General features: G+C 39.7%; 1 protein-coding gene across 1 annotated transcript in view; it reads right to left on the bottom strand.

The window, feature by feature from the left end:
- Positions 1-6,658: 6,658 nt before the first annotated feature.
- Positions 6,659-15,276, bottom strand: part of IL1RL1 (interleukin 1 receptor like 1) — a 32,431-nt gene continuing 23,813 nt past the window's right edge. The window contains exons 11-13 of the mRNA XM_075738680.1: positions 14,173-14,316; positions 11,403-11,561; positions 6,659-7,618 (exon numbers count right to left, since the gene is read on the bottom strand). Of these exons, the coding sequence (XP_075594795.1) occupies positions 7,287-7,618; positions 11,403-11,561; positions 14,173-14,316 (635 nt within the window). The 3' untranslated portion in view covers positions 6,659-7,286. The remainder of the gene's footprint in view (positions 7,619-11,402; positions 11,562-14,172; positions 14,317-15,276) is intronic.

Genomic DNA, 15,276 nt, shown 5'->3' with positions numbered 1-15,276 from the left:
AGCTTCCTCCCTCCCCCCCCCCCCCCCCCGGCCGTTTTGAGAATGAAGATGTGCAAAGAGATAAACTGTATCGTGTAAGGCTGATATTCTGCAAAGACCTCAAAAGGAAAAAAAAAAAAAAAAAAAAAAAGAAAGAAGAAATAACACACACCCCCCCAAAGCATTACAAAATATGGTCTGCAGGAAAAGAGACAAGGCAAAACGCATGACCCCATGATACTTTGATCAGAAATGTCCCTATTTCAGTGCTTTTTTTTTTTCTGTGATAGCATCTCCTTTGGGAAAAGAGTAATGCAAGCTTTCAAGACCTGAAACATTTTATAGCCCCAATACTGCAAAGGGAGATATGTATTCACTTCCAAATATGCCCTCATGCCAGTAGCTGAGCCTGCCTTTTAGCCAAATGTTGATATATTGGAACTGTAGTTCCATTATGGATTTCTGACGACTGTATTTCTTATTTAAGTACTGTTCTGAGTAAAATGAATGCTTGCCACTGTTTATTTCACAAGTGGTTTATTTGATATGTACTGTGCAATGTTTCACTATACTTCTAAATAAAGTTATTTTGATAGCAGCAGGAAAAAATTCATCCCCACAGGTTTTCTTTTATTTTCATATCACTCTTTTCATGTTCAGAAACTTGTTTGCTGAACAGCTACTTTTTTTTTTTCTTTTTTTTTTTCTTTTTTTTTTTTTTAACCCAGGACAGCTGGGAATTCAGAAGTTGCTATTGGGAACAGGATGTGTCACTTCAAAGGTAAAACAAGCAGGTTACACTAAAAAAAAAAAAGAAGGATTCCACGGTGCTGGCTTCTTTGCATATTTTACTGCTGAAAAGAAGCAAAGAAACCCTGGAGACTTTTGCTGTCTCACCTAATTTGTTTTCCTCCTCACAGATTGATAAAAAAAAAAAATCTATATAAAAGCAATCAGACCATTAGGTAACATAAATCAGCACAAATTCAGGAAAGTCAGCTAAGAATCTGACCCACTATAACTCGTTTAAAAATGTGTACGAGATGATACTTTGCGGTGGTTTTTGGGTTTATGATTCATGCCTGATTTTAAAACTTAAAAGAAAGCATGTATCATAAAGAGAATAATGATTTTAAGTGACAGTCAAAAAGAATTTTGCAGCCAACAAATTAAATGGTAAAGTAAAATGTCATGGGCATTTTACTTTGACAGGCTGTCTTGATAGTGACAGTTTGGAAACATATTTTTTTTATTATTCACTCTTTTACAACAATATTTTCCATGAACTGTTCTCACGTTCATTTGCTTTCATATCCTTTTGAAGTACTCTCGAGTTTCTGAACTTTCATCTCTGTTGTAGGAAGTGCCGTGTTCAAGTAGTCCTTTCAATTAATGTCACAGCGAGCTCTGAAATCTGTGAATGTATACGAAAGGAGAATAAAGTTCACACTTTTTAGTCCTCAGGCTAATAAAATTTTAATGGAGAATAGCATTGTAATAGAGAAGTAACTTGACTGAAAATAATACAGCTCAAATTTTCATTATGAAAATGCCATGATGAAAATGAAAGTTTGCACTAACATTGAAAACCAGGGTTTTTATGAAGCTCTGGCCACCTGACCAATCAGCTAAGGAACGCCAGTTACTTCTCAGTTTTTCACATCTTCTTTTCCATCCAACATACACTACACAGAGATGCTAACTGAAAACTTAAACTGTGAAACTGTTTCCGTCATAAGTAGCAACACATCCAACTCTTGTAACCGCAGCCTAAGCCTGTTTGCTTCTAGCTGGTAATAGTCCTTTCTAATCTACTTCTGCCATCTCTGTATGCCAGTTAGATTAATTTTTAGCAGATATGAAGTTATATTCCACAGTTTTTTCAGCATTATCTGTCCCTGATGTCAAAAAGCAGGTTCCAGACTGATAATGTGTTTGTTAGATCCTCATCTGTTTCTCAGAAGTTTTAAAATACGCAAGTTGCACATTTTCAAACTTTTCTCCATGTATTAGCATCACAGAATAGTTCAGGTTGGAAGGGACCTCTGGAGATCACCAGGTCCAGCCCATGCTCAGGATATGTACAGCTGAGTCCCAAACACCTCCAAGGATGGAGATCCCACAGTCTCTCTGGGCACATGTTCCAGCATTTGACCATGCTTATGTTGATTATTTTTTTCCTAATATGTAATTTAAATTTCCCATGTTCTAATTTGTGCCAGTTGCTTTTTTGTCCCATCGCTGTGCTCCATTGAGAAGTGTCTGGCTCCATCCATTCTCTCTATCTTTCCATTAGATTATTGTAGACAAAAACAGGACCTCTTCTCCTCACCCTCAATTTCCTGTGCTCTTCGTGGTCTTTCCTTGGACTCACTCCAGTATGTCAGTGCCACGCTTTTACTGGGGAGCCCAAAACTTGACATAGTACCCCAGAGGTGATCTCGCAAATGCTGAATACAAGGGAATAATTACTTTCCTCAACTACACTCTCACTAGTAAGGTGCAGGGTGCAGCTTTGTCACAAGGACACACTGCTGACTCATGTTCACCTCATGCAGTCTCTTTCTGCAAAGCTGCTTTGTGATGGGTTGACCTCCAGGCTGTGTTGTTGAATGGGTTTATTCCATTCCAGATGTGCCTTAGGTTGAACCTTGTGAGTTTCCTATCAGTCCATTTCTCCAGTCTGTTTCCATCCAAAACAGCAGCCCTGCCCTCCAGTGTGTCAGCTGCCCTTACCAGTTTGTTTTTCTGTCCGAAAATCCATTGATTGTGCAGTCTGTCCCATTGCCGAGGTCACTAATAAGGATGCTGAACAGTAGTGGTACCAACAGCAGTCCCTGAGGGATGCCACTGGTAATTTACTGTGAGCTGAGGTTTGTGTACGGATCACAGCACATTGATCCTGCGTGGACTTTGGTCCTGCTGTTTTTCCACTCACCTTTGTCCACTTATTTATATCTCACCAACAGAGACTGTGTCAAAGGCCTTGCTTAATTCAAGGTCTGCAGCACCCAGGGTTCTCCCGTTGTCCACAGCATGGCTGGATACGCATGATATGCCTTTTGTAAATCCAGCCACCTTCTTCTCTTTCATGTACTTTGCAATGGCTTCAAGGAGGATTGCTTCATAACCTTCCAAGGACAGAGATCTATAAAGACTGGAAACAGTTTTAAAGAATAAATTGCTATAGAACAAATTCTGTCTTTCATATAAAATTAGGCATGTAGCTCATGCTTTACAGTGGGGAAAAAGGAACACATGAACACACGTTTCTAACACAACAGCTGTGGTTTTTCAACTCTTGAAAGAGTCGGGAACATACAGTTATACATGTAGAATTTTTCCAGAGAATATACTATCAATTTTACATATTATCTTCCAAACATACCTTTGTCCAATGCCATAAGAATTTAAGTTTGCATACACTACAAATAGTAGCTAGCTACAAAAACTTCTAAAAACTTCCTTCTAGTGGTCAGTCTCTTGGGCTTCACAACCATGTGAAGCAAATATAAGTAAAACTCCCTCCTTGCATGTGGCATGAGCAATAGCTAGGCTGGCTTTTCAGGAGTGTGGTTTAGGTGAGGAAGCCAACAGGGGTCATGGTTCATTGACCTGTAGGAACATCAAATCTCAACAGTATTGGAGACCTCAAGACCAAACAGTTAAATATGTTCATACAAAGGGCTAGTGTGGGGAAGGCAATATATTCTAAGTGCTGTATGCAGTTATCCTGCTTCATATTAGCAGGAGCTGATTTTCATACCTTGGAGGTCACCAGGAGCTTCACCACTAATGTCAGTGGCAGTAAAGGCAATGCTTATTCCTGTCTCTTTATTATTTCCTTATTGCCAGGAACGCAGAATATACTTTTCAGGTATGAAGTATCCAGAGATCAGCTTTTACAACTGGGGACACACAACTCTTTATGACTGCAGTTATATGGCAAGGAGACACATCTGTTCCTTCAAGATACGTTATTATAAGAGACACAGCACTGCATTCTCAATGCCGGATTCTGAGCTGCTGTTTACAAGTAACATTGTATGGGTTTCAGGAGGTTACAGCAGTATGCACACCCTGAAAAATTCACTGTATTTAATTCTAATGCTATTAGTTCTAATTGGTCTGAATCTCTCGATACCGGTTCATCCACTAGATGGCACGATGACCCTGCTCTATTGACAAGTGAAGGCAAATCCATTCTCCGGGGTCCCTTGAGGGGACCAAAACCAGGGAAGCACAGGACAGAAAATAAAGGGCAGTAAATCTATGCGTGGAAGTCCTAATTCAGCAATAAAATTAGCTTTGTTCTGTGTAGTTTAAGGTTTAAGCATCCAAACTGATTCTGTGAACTTTCTATGGTGAAAGGAGAGATTTTTTGCACAGGGCAGACTGTACTCCTGTTATTCCACAAAGGCACACTAGTTCCTAGTGTAAAAATCGCCAATTTTCTTTAAAAAGATGTTTCTGAAAATATAGATTCTTTGTAAGTCTCATATCACAGAATCCCAGAATGGTTGAAGTTGGCAAGCACCTCTGGACGTTATCTAGTCCAACCCCCCCTGTTCAAGCAGGGCCACCTTGAGCCAGCTCTCCAGAACCGTGTCTAGGTGGCTTTTGAATATCTCCAAGGGTGCAGATTCCACAACTTTCCTGGGAAACCTGTGCCAATGCTGGATGACTCTCACCATAAGAAAGTGTTTCCTGATGTTCAGAGGGCACATCGTGTGTTTCAGTTTGTGCCCATTGCCTCTGGTCCTGTCACTGGGCATCACTGAGAAGAGCCTGGCTCCCTCTTCTTTGCATCCTCCCTTCCGATGGGAGCCTTCACTTCTCCAGGCTGAGCAGTCCTAGCTCTCTCAGCTTTTCTTCATAGGAGAGATGCTCCAGTCCCTTCATCAACTTCATGACCCTTTGTTGGACTGTCTCCAGTATGTACATCCATGTCTCTCTTCTACTGAGGAGCCCAGATTTGGACACAGGACTCAGGTGTGGCCTCAGCAGTGCTGATATTGCAATGATGTTGTAAAATTATTCCATAGTTCTTTTTGTGCTTTCTCTGTAACACTACAAATATGGTAACATCTGTAGAAAGATATTAGTTTTAATGTATATCTCAGATTTCTTTACTAACCACCAAGGAGTACAAAAAGAAGTTACAACTGCAGCATTTTTTGGTTATTATTACGGTCCCATACTCACCCCTTGGTTCTATAAAAGTTCTTTGACACTCTCAGAATTTACCCCTTTTCTTTCTGTCAAGACCATAGCGTTCACTGCTGGTAAACCACAATAAGAGTTGTCAAGTTTTGCTTGATAATGTTTTCTTCTTCTTTTTTTTTTTTTTTTTTTTTTTTTTTTGACCATGAGGCTTGATACAAAAGCAGTGTCACCACAAGAGCCATTTAGTGAGTCTGGTTTTCACCATCACAACTACATGCCTGGCTAACAGAAGTCAATGAGATATCGGTATGTTTCAGAGTAATTTGGTTCATTGCTGACCTTCTCCTCTTATCCCTTTCCAGCTTCAAAATTTGTCCTAGACTTTTTGTTTCCAAGATACTCAGTTATCATCCTTTCTTCCTCATTAAGTGCCTAGGCCTCAAACTCCATTAAAAATTGATCTTGTAATAATCTTGGAAGTGAATAGTCTGTCTTGCTCAGAAGCTGCTGTGAAAAATCTTCACTGCGTAAAGCAACAGGCTTTCCTGCCTTTACACATGCCTTAGTATTAGCATTCTTTCTGTGGGAAGAAATGGTACTGTAAGAATAAACCAAATCTCTTACATTGGCATGAATCCATTTTATGGAGCTTCCACAGAGATAGTGAGGTTTGTCTAGAGGGATCTTTAGGAACAGGACCCAACACTGCACACAATCTAATGAGGAAATAATAAAATGCAACATTAGATGGTTTATAGTTGTGGTGAAGTGAGTGGTGAGTGCATGAACACTTGAAAATATAACTCGTCAGTGAAAAGCTGTTTAGTTTGCCATAGATCTTTTAATTTAATGTTGAAAAAAATCTGTACATATATTGCATACACATTTTTCCTACTCGAAATAGCTATCCATAATTCTGAAGATCCACATTCAATAAAAACTTACAGTAAAAGGAGACTTTCCTATTCTGTAAGCCTGGACTTGGTAACATTAGGTGTTCTGCATCGAATTTTCACTTTTTAAGTCCATTCTGTAGCAAGCCTGAAGCTCAAAACCAGGCCTTCTCTGACAGTAAGAAAATTTGTGGGTTTCAAAAGCTGAAAAGATTAAAGTTTGCAAGAATATCTGTACTAGAACGCATCTTGTTCATACACCCCTGAACTAGGAGGAGATTTGGCTCTGACCTTTGCATCTCAGGGTATTCCCTATCAGAAGAAATTATAACTAGGCATATGGTCAAAGCAAGGGGAAAAAAAAGTGGATATTGCATGTTATAAAAATGCAGTCTCATTTTTTCAGTAGCTTAAAGGAATGCTATCAGTGTACAAAAAAACACCCTGAATTTTAAAATGTTATTTCTATCTGGAGATAGTAACAACAGTAACAGCATGGTCTGTTGTACCTCAAAGATTTAAAATTTCCCCTTCCTGTGAGATTCATTTTAATAGATATATAAAATATTAAAAAATGAGAGATTCATTTTAATATATATAAAATATTAAAAATGCATATTAATACATATCAGTGTATTTATTTCCCTTAACAATGCTTTTTTTTAAATGTTGTATTCACATCAGTCTCAAAAGAGCCTTTACTGAGGCATCCCTACTAAGGAAAAATAAAATTTCATGGTATGAGTATTACTATTGAATCAAAAAGTGGTGGAAAAAAAAGAACAAAAGCACAACATTATACTTTCTAGTTGAATAATATACATTATACTTTCTAGTTGAATAATACAGAAGGCATTTATGTTTGATCAACTGCATTAGAAAGGTAAAGCAAACCTGCAGAACATTCAGCTATTCAGAATCAAAACTTTCAGTTATATGTATGAGTATATATAGAAAGAGTACAGGTACATTTTCTTTCCTGTGACATGCGAAATCCTGTACACAGCCTAGAATGATTTATTTACACAATTCCCATATCCATAAAAACTTCACTCAGTTCCCCAGACCCCCTCCATCAATTTTCCTTATCGTTATTCAACTGAAGGACTGAAAAAAGTGAAAAAATACAACCAGCCTTCCCGTCTGTAAAATCATGTACCTACTGAAAGGAAAAGGAGCTGTGGGCGTGCGGTTCATCCTGATAGCGTACCAGTATTTTCTCAGACTCACTGTTCACCCGGCATTAGCTCAGTATGAGGACTTGAGCGTCAGTGGCATGTGGTACCTCACCTGTTTCCAGAACTTAGAATTGGATGACTGTGGGTGCACAGTGTGCTGCTCTTTCCATTTGACAGTACCTTGCCGCTTAATAATAAACCTAAGAGATTCCTGAAGCTTGTCATAAGTCCCAATTGTCTCCATTTCCAGCAGGATCACCTTTGTATCGTTTTGGATGAGGGCATTGTATAAAGCAATGTGCTGATCATAAGCAGGTTCTTTACAAGTAATTAGCTGGTGTGTTAGAAGGATGATCAGACGTCTGCTCTTCCGCATCCTCTTCTCAATTGCACTGGCTGTATCTAGGAATGTACAAGAAAAACGATGAGACCTGGAAATTTCTTTTATAAAGTCTTTTGTGTTTAGGCACTTCATTTTCATTGCTTTTTAACCACAAATAACTTCTGTCTCACTTCAGTCTCATACAGTTTACTCATTAGAAAAAGAGCTTAAAAAACCAAAACCAAACAAACAACAAAAAAACCCCAAAGCTGTCCTTTCAAATGTTTTATTTGGTTGAAACATTAGCATTTTCACTTCTCTGAAGAACTGTTAGGAATTTCTAATCCAATCTAATCTAATTTCTAATAGCAACCTAGGGTCAAGTTCAGTAGATCTGGATTGCATTAAATTTGTGCTTGATTAATAGTTTCTATGTAAGGAATCATGTTCTATCAAGTTTAGTGTTTTATGGACTGATCCTGCAAGACTTACCCATGAAAATCCGTCATTTGAAGACTTTTGGGTGACTTACTCCTAAGAGGCTTACTTACCAGCAGAGAGAGTGTTAATTCCCCTGAGCTACAGCATGCTAATTTATACTCTAACCTGTGCATTGAGTTGGCATCCATTCTGCAGGGGTGGATCCAGATGTGCAGGGCATTTGTATGTCAGCAGGAATAAAGGTATTTTTCTTTCCCACTGCCATGTTAGGGAGAGCTGATCAACCACAACTGGGACCGTGATGTTGGATGTGTTGAACATAGGGAATTCAAGAGCCAGCATGCTATGGGAGAAACTTCTGGGCCAGCTTGGAAAGCTCCACATCAAGCCTCCAGGAGCTGCTTTTCTCAATGACCTGCTGTGATATCTATGGGAGCAGCACTGTGGATCAGTGCCTGCCCAGTGAAATGCTCCTCCCAGTTCAAAGACTTTCCTGTGGTCTGTAGGATGAAAGCTGGAGTTGTTTTGGTGGGAGCATGTCATGCTGGGCCACGGGAAAGCAGGTGGGAGCTGAGCTGAGGAAATTCAATGTAAAAAAGTATTTAACAAAGCCACTGATGTGCAGATATCATCAGCCAGCTGCGTATGCATCTTCTTTTCCTTTGCTAGGGGCTGCCAGCCCATTGCAAACCTTCTCAGAGAGGCCCAGCTTTTTCAGTTTCTGGGTCAGGAAGAGAACCCCTTCAATGACTTCTCAGTCCTATTTCTTGACTCTGAGAGTATTCTATGACAACAATTTGCCTATCTGTCATGTCCACCAATCCTAACTCCTTTCCTTTTCTTCTTTTTCATTAAATTTTCCTGATGTTAGGAGAATAAATCCTTTGGAAGGTGAGGAAAATTAAGCTAAGCAGCTACTGTCATATGTTTAGTTCCCATAACAACAACACTTTTAAAAAAAATAATCTTTCTCAGTTTTGATTGAGGTTCAGTCCATTGTGCTGAGGACTGAAAGACCATGGACCTGGAGAGGTATTTATTTCTCCATCTGGATTTCTGATGCCATATTTGTGGCAAGAGGAAAAATGGGGCTGCATGCTGCAAATACTTTAACCGAGGGCTTTGTTGCAACTTGTTTTGTGAATGCTGGAAGTTCAGAAAGTGACAGACAATATTGTGAAAGAAAAGTCCATCAGCAGCTATTACACAGAAAAATTCAAGCATCTAAAGTCCACACACTGCTGGTAGAGTACATTAGTGGAAGTATAATTTAACCTTGCCCTTTTCTTAAAGTCTTTTCTGGTCCTTTGCCCATGACTACTGCTGAAGATAGGACACTTGGCTACACAGAACATTGCTCCAGTCATTCCTCTGTTATTTGCTCACAGTTTTGTGTATTACAGATACAGCAGCTCCAGCAGTGCTTGGTTAGGTTCTGCAGCAAGGAATGAGGTTGGGAGGACAATGAGACCATGAGAAGAATGGAGAAGGTGATGTTGATGAAAACTCTTGGTTTTCTGGGTAATACTTGCATTTGCACCTCTTCAGGGAACTGTTAGGTTGTAGAAAATGCCATTAATCACTAATTAACGGGAAACAAAAAGAATGCTAGTTTAGGGAAGTATAATGGGAGTCCAACAGCTATGTAGTGCTGTTGATCACTTGAATCATTCTGTTTAACTTTCCTTTTTACTAGAAGAACACAAGTTTCAAGCAACAAAGCTGTACTCTGGAAATAAGACTCATAATCATGTCTTGAAATAATAATTCCATTTTATATCGTCTCTGCATTTTTTTTCCTGGAAATACATGTAGTTTTACAGTGAAAAATATGATTCATCAAATGCTATGATACGTGCTCCAGAAGGATCACAGTAACTCGAAGTGGCATTTCCTGTTTTATTCTGTGCTTAGCGTATTTTAATTGTAAGGGTTCGGATTTGGAAACCTGGTGATGAAAGGCTTAGGATCAGAAGATAAACAATAGTGGGTAGCATTTGGGTAAAGTCCATCTCCCTGGAAGCAGAGAATTTTTAAGTGTTCCCAGTGGCAGGAAGATTCTGAACAGCTTTTCCACCCAAGTGAACATGGAAAAGAAAAGCAGGAGGCTGGGAAAGTAGGCAAGAAGAGAAAAAGGATGTTTTCAGGACATTTTTAGAGCTTTGGTTAAATCACACCTAACAAGCCACTGTCCAAGGTGGCTTGATGAGTCTTCTGTCTCACTCCTGGGTTACAGGCATCCATTCATGCCTTCGTACAGTGAAAATGTCTTTGTTTTCAGCCAACTTATTAGAGCCCTTGTTAGTCCCACAGTCTTCAGCTCAGTTGCATGCTGTGCTCAGTTTTTTTCAGGAATACCATCCATAAACCACAGTTTGAGAGCAGCGTCCCATAACAAAATATTGCCCTGTCCATAATCACCTGAACAAGTGGCATAAGGCTTTGTCATTGACAGCTTTGTGAGTTACTGTTCGTTCCTTGTTGTGGATCTGACACGCTGGGAATGGTCTGCCTCAGCAACCCTCACAGCTTTTTTTCACATTCTTGTCGCAGTTGGTTTTCCCAAGGCCAGGCAGTACTTTTGCTACTCTCCAGAAGAGAAGGACATTAAAGATGTCAGCCCAGCTCTAAGCAGGTGCATGACACCTGGCCCATTGCTGACGATTTCAGAAATGTGGCTTTTGCTTCATGCCTGCTTACTGACAGAGAGAAGATCTGGTCCACAGAGTAACCAAATCACAAAATAAACAAACAGCTCTGAAGGAAAGCAGCTAGCACCTAGATGACAGCAATCATTAGAGATAGCATAGAGGTATCCATATGGAAATTAGCACAGATTAATTAACATGATTCCATTCTGGAAGACAAGGAAGGGGGAATAAAGAATAAAGCTCCTGAGTTAGCGTTGAGAATTGTGTGAAGTGAAAGTAGGTCATGCCAGTGAAGAGAAGCTGAACTTCCTGTGACTCTGACACGCTCGTAACAGGTTGAAAAACCCTCAGTGATAACAGCAAGGTTAATTCCTTAACTCAGTTTGTGGTTTTCTCCTCTTCCATGTCTTGTAAACCTACTCACGTATGGTTTGGTTGTGGCTTTGCCTAGATAATGGCTATGCAGAGTTGCACTACCCGAAGAGCAGGTGTGTGTTTAAAAGAGTCACACTTTGGGTCACATTTCCTGCATGACTCAAGAAAATGATAAACAATCTGTGCCCATGCCCTGTAGCTTGCTTTTCTTAGCACACTAGCAAGCCCAAACTGCCATTGTGTCACCCTGTCTGAAAGAGCAGACATGCAGCTGCTGAGGAGATGAGCAGCCAGCTCAGGAATGTAAAAGGGCCTGCTGTACCTCTAAAAGGGACTAGAAACACAATTTGTTTCAGGTTGACAAGTCATTCAGCACATTATCTGATCTGAAACTTACCTTCTCCAGGATATATATCTCTCCCATAAATACACAGTTTATATCCACATTTATTTTCTAGAATATCTGGCATGATTTGGTAAACAAAATATTCAATAAAATTAGCTTCATTGGTCTGGCTTCTAGGGTAGATAACATATGCATCATATATCTTCCCATCTGTAAAGCAAAACAAGAGGAAAGTGTATTGTGTTAACATGAATTAGAGCTGGCTATTGCAAAAGCTAGAAAAGAAACAAAAATGTCAGTCTTTGAAATCGATCTAAGTAGAAGTTCCTGCTAATCTGAATAACGTATATCATTGGGTGCATGTTTGGAAATTAGAGACTGTGCACATTTGTTGTTTTCCATGCTCAACTGTTATGTCTTGTGTGTTTGTAACTTTGGAGAACCCGATCTCAAAGTATATAGAGTGAGAATTCAATTAATTGATGCATATTAACATGAAATAACTAATTATTTATTATTAATTATTAGCATGAAATAACTTGATCTAGTGAAAGACGTCCCTATCCATGGCAGGGAAGTTGGACTAGATGATCTCTGAAAGGTCCCTTCTAACCAAACCATCCTATGATCCTATACAATAGAGATGAAGCTCAGCATTTGTCATTTCAATGATGCAATAGGCTGTTAACAGCTTTTGTCTTTCAGGACAAGACACTCCATTTAAATTCTTCCCCCTTGAAGAAATTACTCATCATTCCCACAACATATCATACTTCTGAGTGAAAAGTTCCTTTTCTCAGGAAGTAGTCTTACAGTCAGAACAAAATCAAATATTTCTTTCCCTCTTTTCTTCATTTCTTTCAAATATGTTTTCCACTATAGCACTTTTTTTTCTAATCTAAAATGTTTCATTTCTTTCTTTCCAGTGGAGATGATCATATCCCTTCTCTTGTTACTATCCGAGATTCTTGTCCAGACCATCCTTAACAATACAAAAAGAAATAGCTATTTCGAGAGTCTGATTAATTTCATCATAAAATATACTGAAATGGAAATTGGCCTAGAAAGTATATCTCTGCTTTTTAAAGAGAACGTAAGTAACTAGCTCAGCTGTAGATATCTACCATGCAGACATCTGTGGTAGGAGTCAGCTTCAGATTTAAAAAATGTAAATTTAGGTGTCTACATGAAAGATAGCTATGTGTCTAAACTCCTGCTACAACCAGTGGAGAACTAGCCACTGCAGTTAGTGAATTCTGGAGTGATTCAGATTACTCTCATGTAAATGCCAGGGGCCCAGCTGAGTTGCCTAAACATAGGCATCTAGTGCCATTTGAGACTTCCTATGGTTCCCTACCTGATCTCCAGACCCTGCTGCAGAAGTCTGCAACATCTGGCAGATCTGTGTTGTGTGTTCATTATTTTGGCCATCTCAAATTATTCTAGATGCCCACGTTTACACCACTAACGCAAGGTCCCAGTGTCTGGTTAGCTGAGCTGATTTTATTGACGAGGAGCTGGATTTGCTCACCTAAAAACATGTGCCACATAGTCTCATTAGGCACTGCCTGCCCTTCAGCTGCCACTGTAGAGGGGTTCAGGTCTTAAGGGAGCTCCATCGGGACTAACTGCTTATGGCTAGACAACCGAATCCAGCCCCAAGTCTCCAGGTTTTATATCTATGATGGGAACTTGCACGTGTGCATCTTCATTGCATGTGACAAAATTTAGATGTCTTAATCTTGAGCTGAGGTCCACCCCTAAAAAGTTGGATGGGATGTATTTCCCCCTGTCATGGTTTAACCTGGCCGGCAGCTAAAACACTCACACAGCCATTCATTCACTCCCCATCCCCCCAGTGGGATGGCGGGGAGAATTGAAAATGGAAAAAGAAAAAAAAAATAAAACTCATGGGCTGAGATAAAGACAGTTTAATAGGACAAAAAAGGACGATGATGATGATTATGATAATAACAATAATAATAACAATAATAATAATAATAAAGAATAAAAGAATATGCAAAACAAGTGATGAACAGCACAATTTGTCACCACCCGCAGTCAACCCTCCACAAGTTCCCAAGCTGCCCCGCCTCCCAGCCCAAACCCCAGCTATATACAGAGCATGATGCCATATGGTATGGAATATCCCTTTGGTCAGCTGGGTCAGCTGTCCTGGTCGTGTCCCCTTCCAACTTCTTGGGCACCCCCTGCCTTCTCGTTGGCAGGGCAGTATGAGAAGCTGAAAAGTCCTTGGCTGCTTGGCAACAACTGAAAACATCGGTGTGCTATCAACATTATTCTCATCCTGAATCCAAAACACAGCACTATCTTCTACAACTTTCTTCTGCTAAGAAGGAAATTAACTTTATCCTTGCTCAAACCAGGACACCCCCAAAAATGTCTTTCACGATATTGGTACCTTTCTCTTTGGCTTATAAAAACTGTATTGCTCTAACACATGCCTGTTAACACACTAGCCAGCAGGGTTGTTCCTTTACTTTAGAGAGTGCATAACAAGTACAGTTAATAGCACTGTAAATGGGATTTTCACTGTCATTCAATGTTTCATGGCAAATATATTTGTTTAAAAAAAAAAAATGAAACCAGGACTGAATCCCTCTTTTATGTAATACATCACTACAGAACCCAGGAAACAAGGGAATGTCAATTCCCTTATTTAAACAGTTTCAGAAGGCATGAGAAAGTGAAGAATTAGGCCTAGGTGGCATATGAGTAGTAAGCAACTATCAAATAAATTCATTTCTATATGATTTGCCTTTTCCTTTTTTTTAAACTTCCTTGCTCAATTCTTACTCACCATCCTTGAGTGGGTGGGGCTGAAATATCTCCCGATACAATAGGACGATATCAACTCGGAAGGACTGATAAAGTATAACAGAAACTGCTATTGCAACTAGCAGAACTAGAGATCCTGTGATCAAGAGGATGTTGGGAAGCCCCACTGCAAAGAAGAGGAATATATTGTTAACCATAGAGAAGTTAACCCATGGGCTGAAGCCTCAGCCTCTCATATCCTTACTTCTGTTTAGGCTTTTTTCTTCCCCAGCTGGTGTAGCCAACACAGACACCCCTAAACTAGAAGCATACTAAGCAGTATATAATTGACATTTACTTCCATTGAATGCAGACCTACCTGAACTAAATACCACAGCTGAAATGATGTTCAAGTATTTTGTAACACTGTAAAACTGTTAATAACACAACCGGCAGAAATGTTAAAGCATTTTGTAAGGCATCTAAGCCTACGCATGACAACAGTAAGTGTCCAGGACAGAAAGGGACAAGCAGAGGCTTCTGGTATAGTTGCACAAACAGGGCAAAGAGAAACATGTGCAAATAATGACATCTGCAAGATAAGAACAAAGTACGCAAAACAAGCAGGAAAACAGAACATGTCCTGGTCACAAAAATAAACTAAACTATGCTGGAGGCAGATGATATTCTCCCCTGCCTTTTCCTTTGAAGAGGGTCAAGGAGCATAAAATAGCAATGATAAGTAAGGAAAATTGGGAAAGAAAGGAGCCACCCTCTTTAGTTCCAGCTTCCCTCATGGAAGAGCTCTTCAGTCTGACAACCTGCATCTCAGAGGTGAAGACTTATCAAGGATAGATTCAGACTAAATATAAGGAAATTTTTTTTTATGATGAGGGTGGTGAAACACTGGAACAGGTTGCCCAGAGAGGTGGTAGATGCCCCATCCTGGGAAACATTCAAAGCCAGGTTGGACGGGGCTCTGAGCAACCTGGTCTGGTTGAAGATGTCCCTGCTCATTGCAGGGGCACTGGATTAGATGACCTTTAAAGGTCCTTTCCAACCCAAATCATTTTGTGATTCTATTAGGATGGCAGTCACCAGCTCTGCACTATAGTATGTGCACAGCTAGTCTAGGACAAGATTGTGA

This window comes from Balearica regulorum, chromosome 1 (assembly GCF_011004875.1).
Source record: "Balearica regulorum gibbericeps isolate bBalReg1 chromosome 1, bBalReg1.pri, whole genome shotgun sequence".
Classification (NCBI taxonomy): domain Eukaryota; kingdom Metazoa; phylum Chordata; class Aves; order Gruiformes; family Gruidae; genus Balearica; species Balearica regulorum.
This window is presented reverse-complemented; position numbering and strand designations above follow the sequence as displayed.